The 27,861-nt window shown below is 37.3% G+C and overlaps 2 protein-coding genes and 1 long non-coding RNA gene across 5 annotated transcripts; 1 reads left to right on the top strand and 2 right to left on the bottom strand.

The window, feature by feature from the left end:
• Positions 1–1,391: 1,391 nt before the first annotated feature.
• LOC103454469 (large ribosomal subunit protein uL2x) lies at positions 1,392–3,278 on the bottom strand. The gene is made up of 2 exons (XM_008394062.4): positions 2,581–3,278; positions 1,392–1,919 (listed from the first exon to the last, which is right to left on the bottom strand). The coding sequence occupies exons 1-2, from the start codon at positions 3,018–3,020 to the stop codon at positions 1,580–1,582; spliced, it is 780 nt and encodes a 259-aa protein (XP_008392284.1). The 5' UTR covers positions 3,021–3,278; the 3' UTR covers positions 1,392–1,579.
• An 11,834-nt stretch (positions 3,279–15,112) lies between these two features.
• LOC139195974 (uncharacterized) lies at positions 15,113–16,849 on the bottom strand. The gene is made up of 3 exons (XR_011581063.1): positions 16,721–16,849; positions 16,123–16,189; positions 15,113–15,297 (listed from the first exon to the last, which is right to left on the bottom strand). It is a non-coding gene; the product is annotated as an uncharacterized lncRNA (long non-coding RNA).
• A 3,534-nt stretch (positions 16,850–20,383) lies between these two features.
• LOC114824978 (UDP-arabinose 4-epimerase 1-like) lies at positions 20,384–25,976 on the top strand. Of its 3 annotated transcripts, none has more exons than XM_029103011.2 (11): positions 20,384–20,732; positions 21,404–21,559; positions 21,758–21,882; positions 22,957–23,070; positions 23,159–23,266; positions 23,361–23,452; positions 23,709–23,850; positions 23,941–24,035; positions 24,718–24,847; positions 25,122–25,266; positions 25,379–25,976. In XM_029103011.2, exons 2-11 carry the CDS (start codon positions 21,499–21,501, stop codon positions 25,621–25,623), a joined length of 1,257 nt encoding a protein of 418 aa, XP_028958844.1. In that variant the 5' UTR covers positions 20,384–20,732; positions 21,404–21,498; the 3' UTR covers positions 25,624–25,976. The 3 variants fall into 3 exon arrangements, with proteins under 3 accessions (XP_028958844.1, XP_028958847.1, XP_028958845.1); XM_029103014.2 differs by having other exon boundaries at positions 20,385–20,732; positions 21,516–21,559; XM_029103012.2 differs by having other exon boundaries at positions 20,469–20,839.
• The last annotated feature ends 1,885 nt before the right edge of the window (positions 25,977–27,861 follow it).

The raw sequence follows: 27,861 nt of genomic DNA, 5'->3' as shown, positions 1-27,861 counted from the left end.
CAATTTTTTAATCTTAAATGTACCCATTCATATAATTTTTCAATTTTTTAAAGCTTAAATGTACCCATTCTCAAATATATCAATTTGTTATATGTAAAATGTACCCTTTTTTTAATATAAAATCCATTCAAAATTTTTAATCCATGTTTAAACTTATATGGGTACATTCTTTTTCGTTGATTTGAGAATGTATCCATATTTTGGTACAATACCTTTTTTTGTTAATTTTGGTTAATGTACCCATACATATATGTACACACACACAATGTAATAGAGAGTATAATTTATATTTTATTATTTTTAATCCCATAAATTATGGGTTTTATTTAAAATCTCATTAATATAAACAATTACAAATTTTAATTTTTAATTTTTAATTTAAAAATATAGTAACTTACATTATTATATTAATGTCATGGACCTCAATCAAAAACTAAAAACTAACAAGGTTTCAATAAAAGAATATTGATAGTTAGGGACTGCATCCAAAGTGTCCCATAAAATAATGATCAATTTATAGGTTCAGTTATTGAGATGTCAAAGAACTTTCTTATTTATCAAGAAAATACAACATAAGTAAAAGACATTTATGTACATTGTTAATAGCCACCATCCAAACCCATTACTATCTGGCTAGTAGTCCACCCACCTCGACCTTGAGGATATGAAAGAATGCAACTCCAAAAGAAGGTTGAACCTTTACGGTAGTGACTGTGGTTGAACCTTTACGGTAGTGATACTTGAAGACAAGCTAGCACCTTTAGGATGAGCTGAGCTCTGGTGATTATTATCATGGTTCTGCTAGTGATGTATGTTATTAGCGACCTCGAATGCAAAAGTAGTGTTACTCCAAAACCCTAGGATTTGTTGACTATCATTGACTAATGCCAAACTCAGCATAATTTGTTGGAATATGGTGCAAACTCGGCATAATTTGGGATTTGTTGACTATCATTGACTAATGCCAAACTCAGCATAATTTGTTGGAATATGGTGCAAACTCGGCATAATTTGTTGGAATATGGTGCTGCCAACTTTGTGCAAACTCAGCATACTTTGTTGGAATATGGTGCTGCCAACTTTGTTGTATGTGGTGCTGCTCAGCAGAGTTTGTTGTAATGTGGTGCTGTAATTGGTTTAGACAGTTAGGATGGTTGGTAGCTTGTAAGCTAAGTAATCACAGCTATAAAAGCTTACTCTCTTTTAGGATGGTTTAGACAGTTACCTCTTCATACATTCAATACAAACATAATTTTTCTCTCCTTTAGATTCTATGCAATAGTAACTTTTCGCATTTGGCCCAACATGTGAAATTTTCACTATTACTCTCTTATCATCCACAGAGCAAGATTCATCTTTTTCGAGCTTAAATAGGCACAAGAACCAAAACATCCCAAAATGCGCCAAACTTTGGTATCGAGCTTGGATCATATTTAACCCATTTACCAACATTTCTTTAACTCATAGTATGTTAAGCAACAAACATTAAATAATCCAACCAAACAAAACTTCTTCCACAAAATGCACCAAACTAGTCTTGGATAAAATAAAACATGATATAAACGAAGATGTAATCTCATCACTTGTCTGCCTTAGATATGTTGGCAGCAGCTTGCCCTCTGAGACGACCAGTCCTCCTAGCGGCAATGAGACCAACCTTCTGCCCAGGAGGAGCGTCACGCCTGACTGTGCTAGCATGTCCAATATGCTGGTGATTACCTCCTCCGTGAGGATGCTCGACTGGGTTCATAGCCACACCACGAACCTTGGGCCAGCAGTTCCTCTTCACTCTGAACTTGTGGTAAGCGTTACCAGCCTTGAGCATTGGCTTTTCTGTTCTTCCTCCACCTGCTACCTGCCCAATCATAGCACGGCATCCGCTGGGAACAATCTTCTTGGCACCAGATGGCAATTTGATCCTGTTAGAACCAGTGGAAACACAATTGTTAACACGTCTCAAAAATACCATAAACTAACACATAAACACTCATTACTCAGCATATGAGATTTCACAATCACGAAGGGTCAATAATTCAAAATTTTTTATGACAAGCAGGAAACAATTTCACAATCGTAATACGAACAGCCATCATAAATTCTGACTATTCTCTTTCTTAATTTCACAATCTTCACAATAAAAAGTAAATTCTCTATTGTTCACAATGAAAGCAAAAAGTAGAATGTGGTAATCACATTCGATTAATTAGTACTGTAAAAAACAATCATAAAACCCGAGATTTGTTTCTTAAGTTCCAGAATCATAAGATCAATGCAACCAATTTCTTCCAGAATAATCATTCATCTCTCGAATAATGACCCAACAGCATACCGCGTGGTAAACCCTACAACTAAACCCAACCCAGTTCGGCAAATGAACGAACCATTGGCTAAAGGGATAAAAAATTTGTGATTGAATCAGACATCACATATCTACATGCAAATTGCAATCATATGAGAAATTCGTATCTCAATAAAAATGCATATTTGAACTCCAATTATCGAAATCCAATTAACAGATATAATAGTAATTTAGCAAGAATCTGGAGGAAATAATATGAACAGAGAGAGATGCATATAGACCTGGAAGTATCGTTGTCAGGGTTGTGGCTGATAACAACGGCGTAATCACCAGACGCCCTAGCGAGGGTTCCGCGGTCGCCGACATGGTGCTCGACGTTGCAGACGACGGCTCCCTCCGGAATCGATCTGAGAGGCAACACATTTCCGACGACCAAATTGGCCTTCTTCCCACAGTAGATGAACTGACCGGTGTAGATTCCCTCGGCGGCGACGAAGAGCTCGTTCTGCTTCTTGTATCTGAACGGATGGCGGAAGCTGACGCGGGCCAACGGGGCACCGCGACCGGGATCGTGGATGATCTCGGTGACGACACCCTTGAGGTAGCCGTTGCGCTCGCCGAAGTCGAGGCTCCGGAAGCGCGCCGGACCCTTTCGGTGGTGGGTGTGAGACTTGAACACCGAACCCGCACCCTTACGCTGAGCTCGGATGACCCTCCCCATAGCGCCGGTGAGTGATTTTTCTGCTACTAACGGCGGCGCGAAATGGTGTTCCCAAAAACCCTAGAATTTGTGTCTGCGTTTATAAGGCTCAGGATAGCCGTGTATTGCAGTTGAAAAGCCTCCAAAGTTCCAAACTCTCTAAAACCCTAATGTGAAATATATGACGTTGGGCCCAAAGTATGTAAGCGGATTTGAGATCACAACGGTCTTCGCCCAAACTATATGGATGGTCATGAGAAACTCTAGAATCCATGCCAGACTAACGCCTAACAGCTAATTTATAGCCGGCCGCCTGATTAACGCTTAGCGTCTTTTAGATTTTTGAATTTATATGTGGTGAGATATTTCTTAATTATTTAATATATAGTACTAAATATTGTAATAACAAGCATTTCACCGAAAAGAAAATAGACATATTCGGCATACCATTCATCTATATCATATAACATGTGAAATATAACTCCATCAATTTGATCACACTAAAAATTTATACATAATTTATTAAGTATTGGCAAATGTTCGTGTTTTCACATGATTAAGCAAATTTTATCCTACATTTATTAAAAAAAAAACTTCAACTTTAACATGTCCTTTGTTCGATAGAATAATTTGTTTAAAGAATAATTAGTGTGCAAGGGTGTGACTCCATTAAAGCAAGCCTCTCCTAAAAACCTTTGTTCATTCCAATATGCAACTCACGTGGGGTGGCAAGACAGAATCTATCAAGAACATGAGGGGCTTGATGAAACTAGAGATTATCGTGGGATCATCCATAAATCTAAAACGAACATGTATTGTTGAATTTAATAACAATAATGGGTTGTTTCAAAAAAATAATAACAATAATGGGTAAATCGTTTAAAATTTAAGAATATAGTACAATGACTCGACAGTCACCTTTATATAAGCATATAATTTCTTTGAAGAGAATTAGAGATTGATGATATGACATACATAAACCGTCACATGACGTTTAATGCCGATAAAACAATGACATATAAACAAAAATTTATACGTATCTTTATTTTAATGACATAAAAAGTAAATGAAGTCTTTTTTGATCAACTTTGTATTGATAACCAACAAAAGGAAAAGAGTCCTTTTGACCAAGGCCAAAGAAAGAATTTTAACTTTACTTTCACCCGACTAGAATTCTTTCTCATCTTCTCCTCTCATATTTTTTATTTTGTCTTTTTTTATAAAAAAAATATAATATAAAATATTAACGTGACTTAACTATAACAGTTCAAATAAAAGGGATAGAAAAGAAAAGATAAAAAAGAGGGGAGATCATTCTACTTGCCTTTCACCACATTGAGTGGCAAATGGCCCTTTCGTCCATTGAGAAAAATATAGCATCCCATGCCTGCAGACATTAGACAAAGTCAAAACGCGTCACAAACCCTGCGAATTATTTATTAATTTGGGAATTATAGTGTTGGCATAAGTAATCGTGTAAAAAAAAGCAAGAGAAAACTGCTCAAATAATAGAGAAATTTTTATGTGATGTGAACATGATTCATTACTCCAAGTATCATTATTTGATCATTTTTTTAAAGTGTTCAACTAATAATATTATTACGCTTGGTGTAAAAAACTGTATTTCTGACACACTAAAAATTCTCTCAAACTAATGCGTTCCAAATTTAAGTTGACTAGTAGAAATTAGAATACCAGATGTAGCAGCTAAAGCTAAAGCTAGTTGCCCAATTTTTTAAATTGCATTGCATTATTACATAAGTAATGCATTGTTCGTTGTTAGACCGCATACTAATACTCTCATATAAATATATACATACGCACAGCATTGACTTAAAAACTCTTCATATATATCTCCTGCTTAGCTTTAACCCATATTTAGTGTCATGCTTATGGTTTTGCACATCAATTAGCTCGTATTGCTTAATTTACACATTAACAATGTTCATAGATGGTTTGAAGGATCACAAAATCATGGTGCCGATAGTTGTTCTTAACGAGGGCACATTTGCATTTTATCGAGTTGTACAATTATTATTTATTTGTCAATGAATATTTATATCCTACTTCTAAAAAAAAGTCTTTATACGTAATATGAAGTCGCAAGTACTATAATACGTATATACATTAAACCAAAAATTCGATAATCTTTAGACCTTCTTTTGGAAAGTTAACAGATAAACTGCTTACTTTTAAGTATCAATAATGGAATGCACCAACTAATTTAACAATCGGATCGTCACTAATCATGTTAAATTTTGTTCATCACCAATCACTCAAATAATATATATTATTGTGAGATGAATCAAAATTTTCCGTTACAATGACACGTGATATTTTATACAATTTGTTATTTGTTTGCCACATAATATAAGGTATAAATTCACCTGCCACGTGTAGGGCAGCTTTGGTAGGTTTCCCTACTACCATACTTAATGAGTCAATTGTCATATGACTCTATGGGAGAAATGAAAGTTTTGGTTCACATTGTAGGACATGGATTGTATGTCCTCCCCATTTCATATCCTTCTTATGTCTTTTTATTTCTGTTATCACGATTAAGCCACATCAATATTTTATATTCTTATTAATTTTTATCTTATTATTTCTATAAAAAAATAAATATAAAATATTGACGTGACTTAACCGTGACCATAAAATATAGGAGGCAATGGGAAGGGCATGGAATGCGGAGGGCAAACAATCCAAGTCCCACATTGTAACGTACTGTTTATACAATTTCGTCCGACAAACAAGAGGTTAAGTACAAATTTGGCTGCCACGTGTAAACAATGCAACTGCTCTTATTGATGAAGAGCAGCCTTGGTTGGTTTTACCAGTAGCATATATTATGTCATTGGGTGATGTTATTTACATACTTCTTTTTACTTTTTACACATCCTTATTAATTTTTTTTCATTGATCTTCTTTAATTTATTCGATTCGAGGCCGAAAATTGAAAGGGATGTGTGAGAAGTAAAAATAGGTGTGTGAATAGTAATATCTTATGTCATTATGTTTATTTCATTTCAACTATGAAGTCTCGCCTTCGTGAGTTTATTTAAAAGTTAGATAAATGTCATGTTCACCGCCGTATTTGTTTTGAATGGTTCATCATGCACGATGGCTAGCTTTACTATCTTTGATTTGGATTAATCTTTTTCTAAAGTTATATTAGATGGTTATAAACCTTGAATTAAGGATACTCATACTCATCACTCTACCGATCATTATACCATTAGACTAACCCCAGTACATTTCAAAACAAATAAACAGAATAATGTGAATAAACAGAAGTTATGCCAGACTCGAAGTTAAATATGGAGCTGACATTGCCAACTATTTATTGACTTTCTAATTCATTTAATTTTTTTCAACGTTAGAAAAAAATGTCAAATTCTTTCTACTTGTCGATAAAACAATATAAAATGAAAAAAAAACACTAATTAAAGAACGTTACCATAAATTAAGTCATCAACTCACACCCTCACACATGCATATGATCATAAAGATAACCTATTTGATGTTGTTCAAGTTTCCAAATTTATAAATGGCAAATCCTCAAATTTGTAATTAAATAAAGGGAGACTTTGGATGCGGTCCTTAGTTATGAACAGTCTTTGACTGAAACCTTATTGGTTTTTAATTTTTGATCCAAGTCCCTGAAATTAATTGATAATTTATTTCTATGTACGTTACTATATTTTTTAAATTAAAAATTAAAATTTATAGTTTTTTATAGTAATGAGATTTTAAATAAAAAACCATAATTTGTGGGATTAAAAATATTAAAATATAAATATACTAGTGTGTGTGTGTGTGTAAACATGGGCACATTCATAAAAATAACCAAAAAATTATTGTATCAAAACATGGGTACATTCTTCAAAATGGGTACATTTAGCAAAAATAAAAATGGGTACAAATAAATAAAAAAATATGGGTACAATACAAATAAAACTTTAAAAAATATGGGCACAAAAAGAAATTAATATATGGGTACAAATTAAAACTGAAAGGAAAATTGGTACAAATTAAAAAAGGGTTGCAAATTAAAAATGGGTACAAACTAAAAATAAAAATATATGATAAAAAATTTAGCCATAAATATAAATATACTAATTGTAACATTTTTAATATTAAATGAATATATTTAGAAATAAAAAATATTTTATTATTGAAATAATTAATGATATTATTAATACAAAGAACATTGATCAAAAATTAAAAAGTAATAAGGTTTTAATCAATAGAGTAGTAAAAATAAGGATGAAAACCTAATTACTCCTTAAATAAATATGGCATTACATTACTTTGCGTTGTCTTCTTGCTGTTTACAGAGGGTTTATAATTTAAAAGCAAACAGAAAAGAACTGGGCACATGCAATTGTGCGTGTCATCACGTACATCCAATTATTTACATGCATGGATTACTTTACATAAAGTAATCACAAATTGTGATTAATAAAGGATTAGTAAACGTGAACCAACATTTATGTAAAGAGTCGTGTTGTCTACATAATTATTTTTATTTTTTACTTATCATTTGTTAATTTTTATCCTTTAATCGTTTTCAATTCATTCGATCCGATAGTCAAAAATTAAGAAATTCATGTCAAAAGCCAAATAGATATGTGGATAGTATCACCATTTTTGTAACAGCATCCGGAAAACTATAGCTGACACACCCTAACCCGAAGACTAGGACGTGTTGGCCGTCACGTGAGCGTGACGTAACCATAACGCAAGCGGAAACGATTTAATAATAAAATACGAGTCAACTAAAACCACTGATTGCAGTTATTTACAACCTAGCATTCTATGTGCATAAGAGTGTACTAAACACACATAAACAGAGCATAAGCGTCTAGGTGCAGTCAAGTAGGACCATAACTATTTTACAACACCCTCGGGTGAAATCCTACATTTATTTAGTCTGTCAGAACGCCGAAGCAGTCCTCGTAGGCCACCAACGCCTCAACTATCAACTAGAATCTGGAGGGGCGAAAAATAGAAAACGTGAGTGAGCGAAAATAAAGCTTTTCCAAATCATTTCATAAATCCACAGTTATAACCCCTTTTTGGAAAACCTGTATACTTTCCCAGAAAAATAGTATATAGCATATATATCTCAACTATCTCGATCATCAATCTTATAATAGATTCAATAAGAATGTACCATGTCAATTTCAACAGTTTAGTATGAATGCATTGAGATAATATAAATCAGGTAAAAGATAGTAATCAATCGGAGGCCCTCTAATAGCCCTGAACGATTGAACCTAGAGCTCAACATCTATCAATCTCACTCTGCCGGAGTCACTCCGCGTGACCTGTCCGGCCTTCTGCACATAAGTCGGAACCACCTAATGTAGTCTGAACGACTCATGGTAATATTCGCTCTAGTGCTTCTCTCATCAATCATCTGTATACAATAACCTAAGGTCACCCACCAGTCATAATCTCACTAACACTCTACGACTGGCCCGTCGTACCCACTCCGCGTGGACTGTACGACCAGCATCTACTTGGATCCAAGGCGAGCGTGCGATGCGGTTAATACTATAAGCACTAAACCATGGTGCAGGATATGAGCTCAATATATCATCATCATCATCATAATATTAATTAAATACTTACCTGTGCTTCCACAGCACCATCATACATATATGCATCATACGACAGTTCATAATATCCATAACATTCTACGCATGGCAATCACATCATATTTCATTTCATTTCAATATACTTTTCATTTAAATTTGATTTCTGGGGAAATCGAGTATATAGGTATATATATAGAAAGCAATGCCCACTCACTGGTATGTCGCCGGGTCGTAACCCCCTTGACGCCCCTGGATGTGCTCGTCCTCGTTATAAGTTCCACCTAGAAGTGAAATAACTTAAAACAATCATTTAACGCACATTTAACGCACCTAAACCAAACTAGGTAATAAATTCTTCATACGATGCTCAAATTGGGTATATGAATATACCACAGTGACCTACACAACCTCAGGATCATCCCCAAATTTTTAAAATAATTTTTGGATGCCCCACGCGCCCCCACGCGCCAAATAGGGCACGGGTCTACGCGCCCCCCACGCGCGGCCCACGTGCTGTGCACACTGACGGCACAGTAACTGCCGTCAGGAATATTCTCGGAATATTCCGTTAAATACCCAACGGTAACGGTAACGGCGTTGGAATATTCCGTCAGTTTTGACGGAATATTCCCTGTCTTCTCCGGCGAGTCGCCGGTCGCCGGTGACTGTTCGCCGGTTTTTGGAAAAATTTCAATTTCACTTTTCTCCTTCGTTTTTCGTCCATTTTTCACGTAATTTATACCAAAATGAAGCATTTCACATGTACTATCACGTTGGGATGGTTTTAAGGCCTAAAAACAACAAGATCAAACCTTTCAAAATTCTTCAATTTCGGCCAAACTCGAACCCGACGATCCCGACGTCCATTTTGTTCAAACGAGGCACTCCGAGCCTTCTTGGAACTTCCTAAGACTCGTGGTGATCTTTGTTTAACCTAAAACACAACCATAATTAAGTTTGTGAATAGTGCCATTACACGGGGTGTTTTAAAACTAGGGTTCTCGAAATGGAACTTACCTTAAACTGGTATTCCCGTGCTCGTGAGGTCCTAAGGAATGTCGTGGTGATCTTACATGGAACGTTGGTGCAAGATTATGGTTGTTCTTGGTGTTTGCCGTGAACTTGAGTGAGTTCGAGAGTAAGAGAGAGAGTGAGGGAGTGTTACTGAGAGAGAGATGAGGAAGAAAGAGAGAGAGAAGGAGACCACAAAACGGGAAATGGGGAAGGAATTCGGGAGGTAGGACCCTACCTAAGTCCAAATACAAAATAAAATAACACATACTAATATAATTCTAACCCTAGTTTAGGATCTTAGTGTAAAACAAATACCAAATTTACGCACCTTAATCCCGTTTAAGGGCGTTTCAGTAATTTCACGTCCTCGGTATTTAGTAATTCTGGGACGGGCTGTGACAATCTCCCCTCCTTATAGAATTTCGTCCCCGAAATTCCAGTCACCAACCAGAACATCAAAACTCATAGAATAATCTCGGATACATATCTCTCATCCGTTCTTCTGTCTCCCAAGTAGCTTCTTCCGCTGAATGGTTCCTCCGCAATACTTTTACCAAGCTCACGGTCTTATTCCTCAAGGTCTTATCTTTCCAATCCATAATAGTCACTGGTTCCTCATCGTACGTCAAGTCCGGATTAATTTTCAATGGTTGAGGAGGAATCACATGTGAAAGATCTGGAACATAATGCCGAAGCATTGAGACATGGAACACATTATGTACCTTAGACAACACTGGAGGTAGCTCCAACCTGTAAGCAACTTCACCAATCCTCTCAGTGATCTCATAAGGTCCAATGTACCTGGGACTTAGCTTTCCTTTCTTCCCAAAGCGAACCACACCTCTCCAAGGCGATAATTTCAGAAATACATAATCGCCCACATTATACATTCTATCCGTGGTATGTCGATCCGCTAGGCTCTTTTGCCTATCCTGGGCCACTTTCAGGTTAGACTTAATTACCTGAATATTCTGAGTAGTCTCATCCACAATCTCTGGCCCTTCAAGTATTCTTTCACCAACCTCTGACCAACATAATGGAGTACGGCAAGCTTTACCATAAAGTGCTTCAAATGGAGACATTCCAATACTCGAATGAAAACTATTATTATAGGCAAACTCCATCAAATCCAAGCGATCATGCCAAGAATCACCAAATTGCATCACAGAGGATCTCAACATATCCTCGAGTGTCTGAATAGTTCTCTCTGACTGACCATCTGTCTGTGGATGATAAGCTGTACTGTAAAGCAATCTAGTACCCAAAGCTTCTTGAAAAGCTATCCAAAACTTAGAAGTAAATCTTGGATCTCGATCAGAAATAATATTCACTGGGACACCATGATACTTTACAATCTTCGATATGAATAACTGAGCCAACTTATTTAAAGAGTATTTCTCCCTTACTGGAATAAAATGTGCTAATTTGGTAAGTCGATCTACAACCACCCAAATGCCATCAAAACCATTTTGTGTACGTGGCAACTTATACACAAAATCCATCGTTATATTCTCCCATTTCCACTGGGGAACGGGAAGTGGTTGCAATCTTCCAAACGGCTTCTTTCTTTCAGCCTTAACCTGCTGGCAGACAATACACCTACTAACATACTCCGCAATCTCCCTCTTCATACCCGGCCAATAGTAGAATGGTCGAATGGTATGATACATTTTAGTTCCTCCTGGGTGCATAGCATAAGCCGAACAATATGCTTCATCCAAGATTTCCTTCTTCAGTTCCTCATTATTAGGCACATACATTCTGTTCTCTTGCATAAGCATACCATCTGATCCTCGGATCTTGAGATCTTTCTTCTTCCTTTCCTTTCTTAAACCGATCAACTTTTGGATTTCTTCATCCCACGATTGAGCTGCAAGCACCCGATCAATTAAAATTGGCTTGACTTGAAAATTGGCAAGAAAAGCTTCACTTTGCTTTTCCAATTCTAACTCTACTCCAGTAGACCTCAACTCTGCCAGAAGAGGAACACGACTGGCATACAAAGCATTAAGTCGCCCTTGAGGTTTTCTACTCAGAGCATCAGCTACCATATTTGCACGACCTGGATGGTACTCAATCGTGCAATCATAATCACTTAACAATTCCAACCATATTCTCTGACGAAGATTAAGATCATGTTGAGTGAAAAGGTACTGAAGGCTTTTATGATCTGTAAAGATCTTACATTTCTCGCCATAGAGATAATGTCTCCAAATCTTCAAAGCAAACACAATAGCTGCCAATTCAAGATCGTGAGTCGGATAGTTTCTTTCATGAGTCTTCAACTGCCTAGAAGCATAGGCAATCACTCTACTATGCTGCATCAAAACACAACCCAAACCATTCAAAGAAGCATCACTGTAGATTTCGAAGTTACCATCATCATCAGGAAGTACTAACACAGGTGCATGAGTAAGGCAATACTTCAACTGCTGGAAACTTTGCTCACAACTTTCATCCCATTCAAACTTAACATCCTTCCTGGTTAACTTCGTTAATGGCAAGGCAATCATAGAGAAGTCTTGAACAAACCGTCTATAATAACCTGCCAAACCAAGAAAACTCCGCACTTCACTGACGGTTCGAGGTTGTTCCCAACTCTCCACTGCTACTATCTTTTGAGGATCCACTTGAATTCCCTGAGCTGATACCACATGTCCCAAAAAATGCCACTTGATCCAGCCAAAACTGACATTTACTAAACTTAGCATATAACCGGTGTTCCCTCAATTTCCTTAACACCAAGTTAAGATGTCGAATATGGTCTGATTTCGACTTAGAATATACCAGGATATCATCAATAAAAACAATGACAAACCTGTCAAGATATTCCTGGAATACTTCATTCATCAATCTCATGAAAGCTGCAGGAGCGTTAGTCAATCCAAATGGCATCACCAAAAATTCATAATGCCCATAACGAGTCCTGAAAGCTGTTTTATGAACATCATCATCTTTAATCTTTAATTGATAATACCCAGATCTCAAATCAATCTTAGAAAACACACAGGCACCCTTGAGCTGATCAAACAAATCATCTATACGAGGCAAGGGATAACGGTTTTTAATCGTCACCCGATTCAATTGCCTGTAGTCAATACACAATCTTAAAGTTCCATCTTTCTTTCTTACAAACAACACCAGAGCTCCCCAAGGTGAAGAACTAGGCTGAATGAAACCTTTATCAATCAACTCTTGCAATTGAATTTTTAACTCCCTTAATTCCGCTGGTGCCATTCTATAAGGAGTCAAAGAGATAGGATTCGTACCTGGAAGCAATTCAATCGAAAACTCCACATCTCTATCTGGAGGCAATCCAGGCAAATCATCTGGAAATACATCAGGATAGTGTCTGACTACTCCGACTTCCTCCACACTACCGGAATCAACATCATTCAAAACCACATGTGCCAAGTATCCCTGACAACCCTTGGATAACAACTTCTTTGCCCTTATGGCTGAAATAACACCATGCCTCACCCCACTTCTTTCACCCACAAAAGTAACCTCAGGTAGTCCAGGACGAAGAAAAGTAACTGATTTCCCGTAACAATCTATAAGGGCGCGATTATAATGCAACCAATCCGCCCCTAAAATCACATCAAAATCCACGATGTCTAACGGGATAAGATTAGCAGGCATAATGACATTATCTACCATCACTGGACACCCAGGGTAAAAACTATCAACATAACATTTATCCCCTCTAGGCATAGCAAACTCTAAATCAAACCCTAGAGGTGAAGGATGAGGTTGTGTCATTTGAGTAAATGTATGAGAAATCACAGAGTGTGTAGCACCACAATCAATCAAAACTCTAGCAAAATGACCAAGAACATTCAACGTACCCATAATCAAGTCTGGATGGTTCTGAGCATCTTGCAGCGATATGTGGTTAACACGTCCCTGAGCTGGCTGTCGTCCTCCACGACCTCTGCCACTCTGGTTACCTCGTCCCTGATGAGTACGTCCTTGACCTGCCTGGGCAGGCGGCCTAAACGACCCTGCACTGCTAGCAGCAACTCCGCTCTGTTGGGACTGACCCCCCTGATACCACTGAGATCCGCTAGCTGGCATAGACGGATATGAAGTATAACCTCCCTGATCCTGAGAATATCCACTCTGAAAATAAGGATCCTGCGAATAGTGATACTGTCCCGGAGCATAAGGAGTAGCATCACCCTGATAGTGATAAGCACCACCACGACCACCCTGGCCATAACTGCCTGAATTAAAGTTCTGTTGAGTCGGTGCTGGTGCTGGCCTAACAGGCGGCTGGGGCCTCTGCTGATTCTGGGGACAATACATAGCTCTATGTCCTGTCTGACCACATGTAAAACATGCACCACTGCTTCTCCTACATTCCCCATGATGTCGGAAATTACAACGGCGACATAACGGAGGACCCGAATTACCAGTACCACCAAAGCCTCTCTGACCAGAAAATCTAGGTCCATTACCAAACCTACCACCTCCTCTCCTCGGACCTGTGGCACTAAATCCACCACTGGAAGAACTCGAACTCATTCCACTTTTCTTGAAATTCTGCATCTGACGAGGTCCTGGAATGGAAACACCTTTACCTTTCTCATTTTTCTTCTGACCATTACCCTTATCCTCTTCATCCTCACTGTCCGGAAGATTATCAGAGTCTTCCATCCGGACCAGAATCTCAAAATACTCATGATAATCGGCACAGGGAAGTGCATTGGCAAACGTTCTGTACTTCTTCTTAGATCCCAACTTGAAACGACGAAGCATTTCTGCTTGATTACCCGCTAAATCAGAATCATAACGGGATAAATCAGTAAACTTCCTGTAGTACTCATGTGCGGACATATTTCTCTGCTTCAGCCTGGTGAATTCCTGTTTCTTGCGATCTATATATTCCGGAGGAACAAATCTCTTCATAAAATTTTCCTTAAATACCTCCCATTCGGCTGCCTTTTCAGGTGTCATGTGCCTCGACTGATTTATCCACCACGCAGCTGGCTCACGGCCCAAAAACCAAGTGGTGGTCTCTACCCATCTATTAGCTGGCAGGTTTCCCTGACTTTGCATCACTTGAAAGGTCTGCTCAATCCGATCCAACCACTTTTCTGCCCCTTCATAACCTTCATTTCCCTCAAAGGTTTCCAATTTCAGATTATACATCGTCTCTACGGGCGTTCTCTGAGGAGGACGGATATTAGCCTGAAAAGCTTGAGCCATTGCTGCCCCTAACTGAGTTATATCGGGGAAATTAGGCTCAGCAGCACGGCGATGATCTCTACGAGGCGGCATAATTCTGACAGAAAACATCGAAAATCAGTAGAAGAACTCATTAGTTATATAGGACTGCAACCTATGCTCTGATACCAAACTGACACACCCTAACCCGAAGACTAGGACGTGCTGGCCGTCACGTGAGCGTGACGTAACCATAACGCAAGCGGAAACGATTTAATAATAAAATACGAGTCAACTAAAACCACTGATTGCAGTTATTTACAACCTAGCATTCTATGTGCATAAGAGTGTACTAAACACACATAAACAGAGCATAAGCGTCTAGGTGCAGTCAAGTAGGACCATAACTATTTTACAACACCCTCGGGTGAAATCCTACATTTATTTAGTCTGTCAGAACGCCGAAGCAGTCCTCGTAGGCCACCAACGCCTCAACTATCAACTAGAACCTGGAGGGGCGAAAAACAGAAAACGTGAGTGGGCGAAAATAAAGCTTTTCCAAATCATTTCATAAATCCACAGTTATAACCCCTTTTTGGAAAACCTGTATACTTTCCCAGAAAAATAGTATATAGCATATATATCTCAACTATCTCGATCATCAATCTTATAACAGATTCAATAAGAATGTACCATGTCAATTTCAACAGTTTAGTATGAATGCATTGAGATAATATAAATCAGGTAAAAGATAGTAATCAATCGGATGCCCTCTAATAGCCCTGAACGATTGAACCTAGAGCTCAACATCTATCAATCTCACTCTGCCGGAGTCACTCCGCGTGACCTGTCCGGCCTTCTGCACATAAGTCGGAACCACCTAATGTAGTCTGAACGACTCATGGTAATATTCGCTCTAGTGCTTCTCTCATCAATCATCTGTATACAATAACCTAAGGTCACCCACCAGTCATAATCTCACTAACACTCTACGACTGGCCCGTCGTACCCACTCCGCGTGGACTGTACGACCAGCATCTACTTGGATCCAAGGCGAGCGTGCGATGCGGTGAATACTATAAGCACTAAACCATGGTGCAGGATATGAGCTCAATATATCATCATCATCATCATAATATTAATTAAATACTTACCTGTGCTTCCACAGCACCATCATACATATATGCATCATACGACAGTTCATAATATCCATAACATTCTACGCATGGCAATCACATCATATTTCATTTCATTTCAATATACTTTTCATTTAAATTTGATTTCTGGGGAAATCGAGTATATAGGTATATATATAGAAAGCAATGCCCACTCACTGGTATGTCGCCGGGTCGTAACCCCCTTGACGCCCCTGGATGTGCTCGTCCTCGTTATAAGTTCCACCTAGAAGTGAAATAACTTAAAACAATCATTTAACGCACATTTAACGCACCTAAACCAAACTAGGTAATAAATTCTTCATACGATGCTCAAATTGGGTATATGAATATACCACAGTGACCTACACAACCTCAGGATCATCCCCAAATTTTTAAAATAATTTTTGGATGCCCCACGCGCCCCCACGCGCCAAATAGGGCACGGGTCTACGCGCCCCCCACGCGCGGCCCACGTGCTGTGCACACTGACGGCACAGTAACTGCCGTCAGGAATATTCTCGGAATATTCCGTTAAATACCCAACGGTAACGGTAACGGCGTTGGAATATTCCGTCAGTTTTGACGGAATATTCCCTGTCTTCTCCGGCGAGTCGCCGGTCGCCGGTGACTGTTCGCCGGTTTCTGGAAAAATTTCAATTTCACTTTTCTCCTTCGTTTTTCGTCCATTTTTCACGTAATTTATACCAAAATGAAGCATTTCACATGTACTATCACGTTGGGATGGTTTTAAGGCCTAAAAACCACAAGATCAAACCTTTCAAAATTCTTCAATTTCGGCCAAACTCGAACCCGACGATCCCGACGTCCATTTTGTTCAAACGAGGCACTCCGAGCCTTCTTGGAACTTCCTAAGACTCGTGGTGATCTTTGTTTAACCTAAAACACAACCATAATTAAGTTTGTGAATAGTGCCATTACACGGGGTGTTTTAAAACTAGGGTTCTCGAAATGGAACTTACCTTAAACTGGTATTCCCGTGCTCGTGAGGTCCTAAGGAATGTCGTGGTGATCTTACATGGAACGTTGGTGCAAGACTATGGTTGTTCTTGGTGTTTGCCGTGAACTTGAGTGAGTTCGAGAGTAAGAGAGAGAGTGAGGGAGTGTTACTGAGAGAGAGCTGAGGAAGAAAGAGAGAGAGAAGGAGACCACAAAACGGGAAATGGGGAAGGAATTCGGGAGGTAGGACCCTACCTAAGTCCAAATACAAAATAAAATAACACATACTAATATAATTCTAACCCTAGTTTAGGATCTTAGTGTAAAACAAATACCAAATTTACGCACCTTAATCCCGTTTAAGGGCGTTTCAGTAATTTCACGTCCTCGGTATTTAGTAATTCTGGGACGGGCTGTGACAATAGCTTTCTCTTGAATATATACTTAAAATATGTTTAATGTTAATAAAGATTGACAAGCATACAGATCAGAAGTAAACATCGAATTTGGTTAATTAACTACAACTTAAGCATTCAAAAATAGGACACCTAGCCAATCACATATTATTATATTCCACTCCACGCACCTGATTCTCTTGAAACTAGGGTGATTAAGATAACTGACCTTAATTATAGTATGGTACTAGAAATAAATTAATGTTCGTGGACTTGGAAGAATTAGAAGATAAATTTTTATAGGTACCAAAAACAAAAGCCGCAATGGGCGTTATTCCTAATTTTATAATATGGGTAGTTAATGAAGCCGATATATCATAATTTTAATATATATGTTATCAAAATACATATATTATAATTGAAGTAAGATAATAACGTCAAAAGACCGTATTTTTGATATACCAAAAAATACACGAATTAAAGGAAATTATCCATGATATATAATGTCGGCAAGTGCGAGATTCTCCTCCTACTGCATGCAAACATAGAAGGGGTAAAATTTGTGTTCGGTGTGTATGAAACTTGAAGTGGCACTTCGATCACCGTTCATGCATGGGGATGGGGGGTGCCACATACAATTATGTATCGACCCGACTCGTGAGAAAATGGGCCACCGCTAATGTCAGAGATCGTAGAAAGGTTTGGTATACCGAAATAAAAGTGTCAATACTTGGTGAGTGTTTGGAAATGAAAGGGCTCTAGAAAGCTGAATTTATCATGAGTTTAACGGGTAACGTCGATCGTAGTCTAACTCTTTATAAGAATATGCAACGTTTTTTAATTAATTTTTCGAAATGAGATAAATACGCTTAACATTTCCATAGTCATTTAACTAAAATGGGTGCTTTAAAAATAAATAAAATAATCTTAAAGCAACTTTCGATGTGAATGCATTTGCCCAAGCTTGTTTCTTGGTCATGAGAGGAAGAAGTCGTTATGACTTGTAGTCGGTCACCGTTGATATTCTATTTTAAAGAACCAATAACAAGGTATATATTGAATTCAACACAAATATATATAACATGACTTTGTTATCCATATAAATCGACTCGAGACCTTTTATTTGCAAGTAATTTTGAATATCACTAAACCATAGCTCTAATTAGTTGCACAACATTCAATTTGAAGAAGATTTTTCAATATGCTCGAAGCACGATACAATATGTCATATGTTATTATATAAGAGGAGGTAATTTTTATTTCAAGTGTCCCTCTATTTATATAATAACATAGGACGTATGTCTTCGTGATTCAGTAACACTAAAAAATCTCTTAATTGGAGACTATAATTTGACTACACGTGTCCAAAAAGGGTGAAGGGGACCATTTGCATTGAATTTTCAAGAATGGTCCAAAAGTGCAAAACCCTACCGTTATTAGTCACTTTCTCACACCAAACTAATAAATAAATAAATTATGTTTGATAAAATCATTTGGTAAATTCTTGGTAATTTCACAAAGAAAATTCTCCATAGAGATACAAAATTTAGCAACAAATTTTTCAACATGGTCCAATTTCTTTTCCTGAGTTCGAATTTCCATGAACCCAATACAGATAATTTGACCAAAAAATAATAGAAACTTAATAATTGTGGGCACATCATATCTCACTCTCTCACTAATTTTATTGTTTTTCCTTCTTTATTTTGGTAGCATATTTGACTAATTTTGATATGGTAGCAAGAATAATATGTTGCTTACCAAAAATAAAACTTCAAAAAAAAAATATATATATATATATATATAAATATCCTGAAAAAAGAAAAGAAAAGGAAAAATTCTGTCTCAATACATGGGTACCACACAGTGGTGGGTCCCACAAAATTTGCGAAAAAGGTGGAGCTAGGGTGGTGCGGTGGAGGCCTGTAATTGGCTTGGTGTACAGAAATCGAACCGTATTCAACTCTGAAAAGACAGCTGTTGGTAGAAAGCAGATGATTGGGGATACAAAGAGAAGATTCTGAACAAAATTTTTGTAAAGTGTTTTTTTTTTTCTTTTCAAAGTTTGATTTTTAATTTTTTTTTTCAGTTTGGTTAATTGAAAAGACTAAAATTTTGAAGTTATAAGTTTAGTCAATTTGATAATAGCAATGTGCTCCATTATGCACTTAAATTTGAATTCATTTTAAGCATGATTAATTAGTCATCTACCTTTTAGTAAAAATATATTGTCTTTTAAAAAATGTGAGTTTTAATTTTAACAAAACTCAAAAAATTAAGAAAAAACTATGCAACAATTTATTTTATTTTATTTTTTTGTGTTTTTGGAAATTTTGAAGTGTAGGAATTTCTTTGGAACAATATTTCGTTATTCAACGAATGAGTAAGAGTTCTTACTCAAAAGTATTTGTTGCCAATTTTCAATTTATGTTTATGATTATAACTCTTTATATTACAAATCACTCTATAACAATCACATTTGCAAAAAATCAATCAAAATTAAAGTCGTTTAGTCCGGTAATAGATGAATTGAATTGGTAAAATAGTAAATTGTAGTAAAGGTCCCTCAACTAAAAATTCATTACCATTGGTCCCTCAACTCATTAAAATGTGCAGCTATGGTCATTTTCGTCAACTTCGTTAGAACTTTCGTCAAAATGAATCATGAGCCATGCACGTGAGGCTAGATTAAGGGACAAATATGAAAAATCAAATAAGAAAAATTGTATCAATGGTCCATCAATTTTAATTCAACTGGAAAAACTTTAACTCAATTGCAGCAATAGTCATTCAAATATAACTTATTTTGACAAAATTTTGACGAGGTTAATGAAAATGATAATATCTACACGTTTTGATGAGTTGAGGGATCCATGATAATAAATTTTTAGTTGAGGAACCATTGCTCCAATTTGATTAAAGTTGATGGACAATTACTACAATTTGTATTTACCACAACAGATTGACTAAACGACTTTAGTTTTAATTATATATTAGAAAGATGATCATAAACGATTTATAATATGAACGATTTTGATGATAAACACAAAACTCTATAATTTATGAATTTTTTTTGTAGTAGAAGCCAATCATTGTTCATTTATTTGTGCCGCTTTTTCTATTGCTGTGCACAAAAACAACTACTCAAGCATGAACACGCTGAGAAATCTCGGGCTATTATAAGCCTGACCTTTTCCTTTTCAAACCCCAAAAGCCAAGAAAGCCACCCCCAACATTCAACACCAACACCTCATTTGCCCTGTTCTGAGTTGTGACTCTCTCCCTCCCCCTTTCCTCCTCCCATTTATACGTTTCTCTCTCCTTTCTCTCTCTCTCTCGTACGTTTTTTTTCTTTCAATTTCTTCTGGTTTTCTTACAGTTGCGGTCAATTCTCTGCTTTTTCTATTGGATTCACGCACCTCTGCCTTTAAATTTGTAAGCTTTTCGTGCTCATTGGCATGTTTTTGCATCTGGATCCTTGCACTTTTGTATTTTCTGTGTGTTAGTGCTTTTGGTTGTCGTTTTGCTTCGTCAGCTTTCAGGTACTATTGTCTGCAATAATAAATATCTCTGATCATCATACAAAAATCCCAGTTTCTTAATTGATTTTATTTGAATTTTTATCCAAAATTTGAAGTGGGTTTTGCCGGTGGATATCGAAGTTTCGAGCTTTCACGGGTTTTGGGTTTGTTTTCCCCTCAAATATTTCAGATTCCTGACATTGGCTTCCCCTATGCAAAATGGTCCTTCAAAGTTCTTCGTTTCTTTTGCAGACACTCTGACAGCCATTTGCTTCCCTCCTTATATTGTGAAATGTTACTGTTGGGGTGGTTTATTTTTTCGAAAACTTATGTGGGTTTGTTCTTCTGGGAGTTTTTGGATCTTGTGATTCTAAATCTAACCCTTTTTCTGTTTTGGAATTTGATGATGGCTGGTTAAATTTCCAGGGTTTCCAAAAATTTCCCCCCTTTGGGATTTTAGCTTTTTCAATTTGATTCCTGTTTTGGTATAGGGCCCCAGTTATACCCACCGCTTTTGAATCTCAGTAATTTTTGGATGTGATTTTTTTGAATTATCTGGCTGATTGTGTTTGGCTTTTATTGCAGTGCATTACACACCAAAAACATATTCAGGGATAGGTTATACTTGATTGAGGCATATCATTTGGTTCCTATTTATAAGCATTGAAGACGTTCTCCCAATGCTTAATTTTGGCAGGACCAGAAGTCAATCAAGGACCAACAGATCCATGTCTTTAGGAGGTGAGTTTTCGATTGCGCTCGATTATGTTTTTTTTTCTTTCTGTGAAATTTATTATGTTCATCCGGCGTTATGAGAATCGATGAAGGAGGTGGAGGTGAAATTAGAGTCTGCTCAATATGTTGCTTTGTTTAAATTCGGATATTTTGTGCTTATGTGGAAGTTTTAAGCTTATATCTTGGACCCTGTTGTGCTTGTAGGCATGGAGTACCCAGATCCCAAGAGGAAGAACAACTTTGTAGGAAAAATTCTTTTGGCTGCTACTCTTACAGCATTATGTATTATTATGCTGAAACAATCCCCATCCTTCAATACCACAAGCTCGGTAATCCCTTCATCCTGCGTATTTTCTTTGGTTGAAGGTATACTTCAGTATCTTATTATTGTATTAGAATGGCTATCTGAGTAATGATCATTTGCTTCATGCAATATGATCCCTTTCTGATTAGATAATTATCAGTAGCTCATTTTTCCTCTCTTGCCATTTGATCATTATCCAACAATAATTATTTTAGTAATGAGGTCTGACATATTCGAGAATATCTTAGTTGTACTGCTGTTTCCCTTGGATGCACGATTAACTGATATATGGCGACCTTAATTTAACTAGACTGCCAACTGCCAAGCCAACTTTGTGCACTTTTGAAAAAAGCGACCCTGCTAGATGTTATAAATGGCGAGGCAACTTTCAAACAGAAAAACTTTTATAAATTTGCTCTTTTGTCCAGATATCACTGATGAACAGATATGAATAGTTGTTACTAGTGCTATGTTTTTGGTTAGCCCCAGCGAGCCACCATCGCCTGAATGGCTTGGTGGTCACCACTGACCACTGCGGAGCCTCCATGTGTGCCTCAAAAATAGGCATACACCTCTGTTCTGAGGGAGGGAGGACACAGTGAGGGAATGCAGGATACCAGAGAGGAGGAGGCTAAGGAGTCCTAATAGCCTTACCCTAGGAAATCATAACGGGGATCACAATTTGATGTTGATTTGGTCCCTTTCATTGGAGAAAATCATTATATGATCATATCATCTTGCATCTGGTTGGGGTTATCAACTCTGGTCCAGTGGATTTTCTTGTTGTGTATTGTTGATACCTGCTTGGATCAATAAATTGCCTTCTTCAATCTCCTTACTGCTGGACAGAGTTATAGACTTTTCTTTTGGTCAACTATTTTCAGCATTTTGATTGTTGTTGATACTTAAGATATGAAAACTTGGATACAAGATTTTTGCACCGTTGCATTGTAACATTTTGCTAGTTTTATTATCTTTTTTGTGTGGCGGAAGTAAAATGTTCTATTTTGTTTTCATGTCTTCAATACAATATCAGAAGTTCTATAAAATGTGAAAAATTGGGACCTTTTCTTACTGTGTACAATTTATATTGGTCCAGTTCTCCATTCATGAAGCAGGGGTAACTCATGTCCTAGTAACTGGAGGTGCTGGATTTATTGGTTCACATGCTGCATTACGACTCCTAAGGGATCAATATCGTGTTACTATTGTGGTAGGTCTCTTTTGGATGAAGGCGGCGTCTTCTTTTTTACTTAACTTGGTAATTATTCTAGATGATTAAAATTTTCTTCCTTCGACAGGATAACCTCTCACGGGGGAACATAGGTGCCATCAAGGTTCTCCAAGAGTTATTTCCTGAACCTGGGAGCCTTCAGTTTATTTATGCTGACTTGGGAGATCCAAAATCTGTATCCTTGTGATGTTCCTTATGAGTGTTGTTCAAAATATTTTATGCAAATTAAAAGTGCAAAGCATCAATGTAGCCTTAACTGAATATTCCAGGTCAACAAAATATTTTCAGAGAATGCATTTGATGCTGTGATGCATTTTGCAGCTGTTGCATATGTTGGGGAAAGCACACTTGATCCACTTAAGTAAGTACTATCCATGAGCTAGATCCGGACCATTTACTATTACTGGAATATGCTCGTCTTGCTTATGTGCTTTTATTTTTACCAGAACTTTCTTTGTTTAAGAATTTTCCCTTAATGATGCGATGTGGATATTCATGAATTTCAGCTTAGTATTAGGAACTTAGGGCTGATGTTGGAGGTTGACAAGGCCCGAGAAGACTTTTGATATAACATGTACGTATAATCTTACCAATGAAACTTTTGTACTTTTGCACAGGTATTACCACAACATTACATCAAATACCTTAGGGGTATTGGAGGCAATGGCTTCACATGGTGTGAAGACTTTGATATATTCTAGTACATGTGCAACATACGGAGAACCTGAGAAGATGCCTATTACTGAAGAAACTCTGCAGGTGGGTTGTCCTATGCTCGTGTTTTTGTTTTACTTCCCAATAAATAAACTCGTTTAGTTGCTGACTTTGATGTTCTGGCAACACCTTCAGCTCCCAATTAATCCATATGGAAAAGCAAAGAAGATGGCAGAAGATATCATCTTGGATTTTCATAAGAATTCAGACATGGCAGTCATGATCCTGAGGTTTGAGTCCCAATAAATTTTTTAAACCTTTTGTTGTTTTTTGAAATGTTCTTGACATAAACTGTGAGTAACCTTGCTTCGTAACCACTTTTTCACTAATGTGTTTATGTTAATTTGCAAGTAAAACATGAATTATTTGGCAATATTGTTGTGTCACCTTCAACTCTTCATAGCTTAAGTTCCGCTTTTCTCCTAAACTTATGTGGTGTTTGGACTTGGAACCTTAGCTCACTGTGTGGGGTTTGGCTTAGTGGCAATGGATGTTGGGGTTTGGATGGAGATTTTCTAAAAATTTAAAACCTTTGTTCCATTTTCCAAGTCGGCTCTCTGGGCAAAGCTTGTTTCTTGCCTTTTTCACTAATAAGCCGGTATCTATATTAGTAATGGGTTCATCATCTCATTTCTATATTAAAATTAATGAGCACAAGAAAACCACAAGGCCACGTGATACTTTCTGTAAGGTCATTTGTTGTCCAACTGAATCTTAGTACTGTCATCTTTTGTGACCTACATATGGTCCATGTTATAACTTATGTCTACACTTGTATTATGCTGCGAGTCATTGGCCACAAAGGATGTCAACCAAATAAGGCATCTTCGAACAATTTACTTTAACAAATTTGATGAATGAATAAATTGTCTTGTTGTCTCAAAACTTGTTTTATTTTTTGAAACCTTCCAGATACTTCAATGTGATTGGGTCGGACCCGGAGGGCAGATTAGGTGAAGCTCCCAGACCTGAACTTCGTGAACATGGACGAATATCAGGTGCTTGTTTTGATGCAGCTCGTGGTATCACGCCTGGGCTAAAGGTAAGTCATTGCATAATTAACTGATATATCTGTGGTAAAGATCAAGTTATACGTTTGGCTATTGAAGTTATGATTATCCTTGTGTATTTATGAACCATTCGAAAATTTTCATACCAATTCTCACCTGTGCCATAAAGAGATAAGGAAACAGATGTTTGGGGTTTTAAAGAACATATATCTGTATATTTTGACGATTTCAGTTAGCTTTCTCGTATCAGCTTTTTCCACTGCTCTTTTGAGTGGCTGGAATTTTAGTAACGAATGTGCTTTGCAGGTTCGAGGCACCGATTACAAAACATCTGATGGCACTTGCATAAGAGATTATATAGATGTCACTGATTTGGTTGATGCTCACGTTAAAGCTCTTGAGCATGCACAGCCCCGTAAAGTGGGAATCTACAATGTTGGAACTGGAAAAGGTAGGATAAACGAAATCAATACGAGTCTATTTCATTTCTTGTTGTGCAAAAAATTGTTGTAGTGGATAGCACAACTGTACCTTAAGCTTTGTGCGTGGCTGTTGATTACCAGGTAGTTCAGTAAAGGAGTTCGTGGAGGCATGTAAGAAGGCAACTGGTGTGGACATTAAGGTTGATTTCCTTCCCCGCCGGCCTGGTGACTATGCTGAAGTCTTCAGTGACCCATCTAAGATCCTCCGTGAACTGAACTGGAGCGCTCAACACACCAACCTTCAAGAGAGTTTGCAGGTTGCGTGGAGATGGCAAAAAGCACATCGTGATGGGTACGGAACCACCCCGTTGGTGCTGTCTTCTTGAACCAAAACCCTTTGGCAACGTCTTCTTGAAATGGTCACGGCATTGCATAGCATGAAGATCGACAATGTATCCGTTGCAGTGCCGAATCAAGCCACGCTTCTTTAGCTCAGTTAGATGGGGGATTTCAGAATCCCCATTAACCAAGAAGGATAAAAAAGAGAGTCGAGTTGTTTGGGAACCAATATTAATTTTTGTCATATTTTATGTATTATTATGTTATAATTCTTTAGTAGTAGCAGGCCATCTTCCGGTGGCCGGAAAAAGGAGCGGCAGCTATGTGTTACAGTCGATGTATTCGGATGATGATATAGTTCAATAATGATGCTCAGGAGCAGTACATCCTTTTATCATCATATCTTCGTGCCCTTCTTTTGACCCTTGTCCACTACCAGTGCTAATCTGGAAGAGTTGAACCTTTGCTAGGCATATAAACAACAGCATGAAGCGATCGATAACTAGTATATTCCGTCTACTTCAGCGGATTTAACGCCAACCTCTTCCGGACTCGCTCGATACTTAAAAGGAATCCTCAAATGTGAGGACTGGATATAGAGACTCAAAAAGTGGGCGCACTGCTGATTTTGAGTGGGAAACAAATCCCATCCACGTGTGAATGCTGCACAACAGCTTCTCTTTTTGTCTTTTTTCTTGTTTTTTAAACTCACCCACGTGAATGCTGGTAGCCGTTCCTGCAACTTCTCTTTTTTCCCAACGGTAGAGGTAACTTTTCGGTGGATATCAACGCCCACAATACTCAAATAGAACAATAATTTTTTAATATTTTAATCCCTACATTTAGGATTATACTATAAATACTTCCCATTGCAGACAATATTTCTTCACGGACATGAATATTTCCTTGAAGTCCCTAAATGAGTCTTCAAAGTTGTGATATGCGGATGCTCTTCAGCCCCTACAGTAGTTACATTCTAATTTTAAAATTTAGAAGTGCATAAGATGTTTAGTTTAATATTCCTCATCCTAATTGGATTTCCAAACATTCCCAAGCAACATTAATAATATATTTTCTTCTAGTCGATCTTCCTCTCTTTGAGCCGGAAAACCTTGTGAGTGCTTTCCGACTGTCTTATCTCTCACGTTCGGATGTCTTACCGATCGCGTTTCTTGCTACGCAAGTGATCTCTATTTTTCCTCCAGTCACGATCGTTCTCTTCTTCTCGGCACAATGTTGGATCACTTGCTGCTGGAGCTGCTGCTGCCGGTGCTTCTCTTCGTAAGTTTTATGCTAAAGGCCGGGATATGGTGGAAACGTTGGCTCCGGATTGTGGTGATTGGGCTCGAACGCGTTACGCCGGTTGCGGCATGTACGAACTCGTTCGTCGATCGGAATCGGATGGCGAGACATGTTAGGTATTTTTGTAACCCAAAAAAAAATATATTGAGGTAAATTTTTAGCTTTTATATATCTAGTGAAGATATTCTGGATATCAAACTAAAAATATAAATAAAAAATAGTATTGGATATCAAACTTCACATGGTTATTACTTATTAGTTTTTTTGTTTGTTGTAAAATACTTCAACACCCATTTCAGTTCCTAATTTACAAGAGAGATTCTACCATAAAATTGAGAATATACCTCCAAATAAGTATCTCATGACAAAAGATTTCACCCAAAGCCTGTACAATAGTTGGACTTTGGAGCGCGATATTTTTCATTTAAGATAATTGACAATTTTCTTCCTTGTGTTAATAAAAAAGAGAAAAAAAAATTAGCAAAACCCGCTATATTATAGGTCATGTTCTGCTTTTTCTAAACTTTTAATTTGTGTCAATGTCCAGCTCGGGATAATTTTTACCTTTTGGTTCAATAGAAGTCTCTGAATTTGGAGAAGGGCTAACATGACACAAGTTCAACGCCACAGTGACGTTTCTTGCCAATGAAACAATAATTAACATGTGTATATTTTTGTTCATATGGCCTTATTTCATTGTTGTGGGAGGTCACATGGCTGTAAACACGTGACATGTAAGTTGTTTTTCTTAATATGTTGAAAAAGATGTTCGTTACCTTTTTTTTTTTTAATTTATTTACATTTTATCAGAACAGTAGTTAACTATATACTTGTAGTAAGTTTTATTACAATTAATGATGAAAGACTGTAATTTCCCTTTTAGTCTTCCTTGCTCTCAAAGAAACACCACTGCTACTTTCTTTCCCTAATATTTCTAGAACTTAAGCATGAGTATTTAAGCCTGTCTTTGCAATATACAGTGC

Source organism: Malus domestica, chromosome 05, assembly GCF_042453785.1.
Source record: "Malus domestica chromosome 05, GDT2T_hap1".
Taxonomy (NCBI): Eukaryota; Viridiplantae; Streptophyta; class Magnoliopsida; order Rosales; family Rosaceae; genus Malus; species Malus domestica.
The sequence above is the reverse complement of the archived record's forward strand: the minus strand, read 5'-3'. Positions and strand labels throughout refer to the sequence as shown.

What these genes read in the sequence shown, in the direction of transcription:
- LOC103454469 (XM_008394062.4), bottom strand. Translation starts at nt 3,020, where the DNA reads ATGGGGAGGGTCATCCGAGCTCAGCGTAAGGGTGCGGGTTCGGTGTTC. An exon ending in CCTGACAACGATACTTCCAG is followed by an intron (nt 1,920 to 2,580) that starts GTCTATATGCAT and finishes TGGTTCTAACAG; the next exon opens with GATCAAATTGCCATCTGGTG.
- LOC114824978 (XM_029103011.2), top strand. Translation starts at nt 21,499, where the DNA reads ATGCTTAATTTTGGCAGGACCAGAAGTCAATCAAGGACCAACAGATCC. An exon ending in AGCACACTTGATCCACTTAA is followed by an intron (nt 23,453 to 23,708) that starts GTAAGTACTATC and finishes ACTTTTGCACAG; the next exon opens with GTATTACCACAACATTACAT. An exon ending in TTACTGAAGAAACTCTGCAG is followed by an intron (nt 23,851 to 23,940) that starts GTGGGTTGTCCT and finishes CAACACCTTCAG; the next exon opens with CTCCCAATTAATCCATATGG.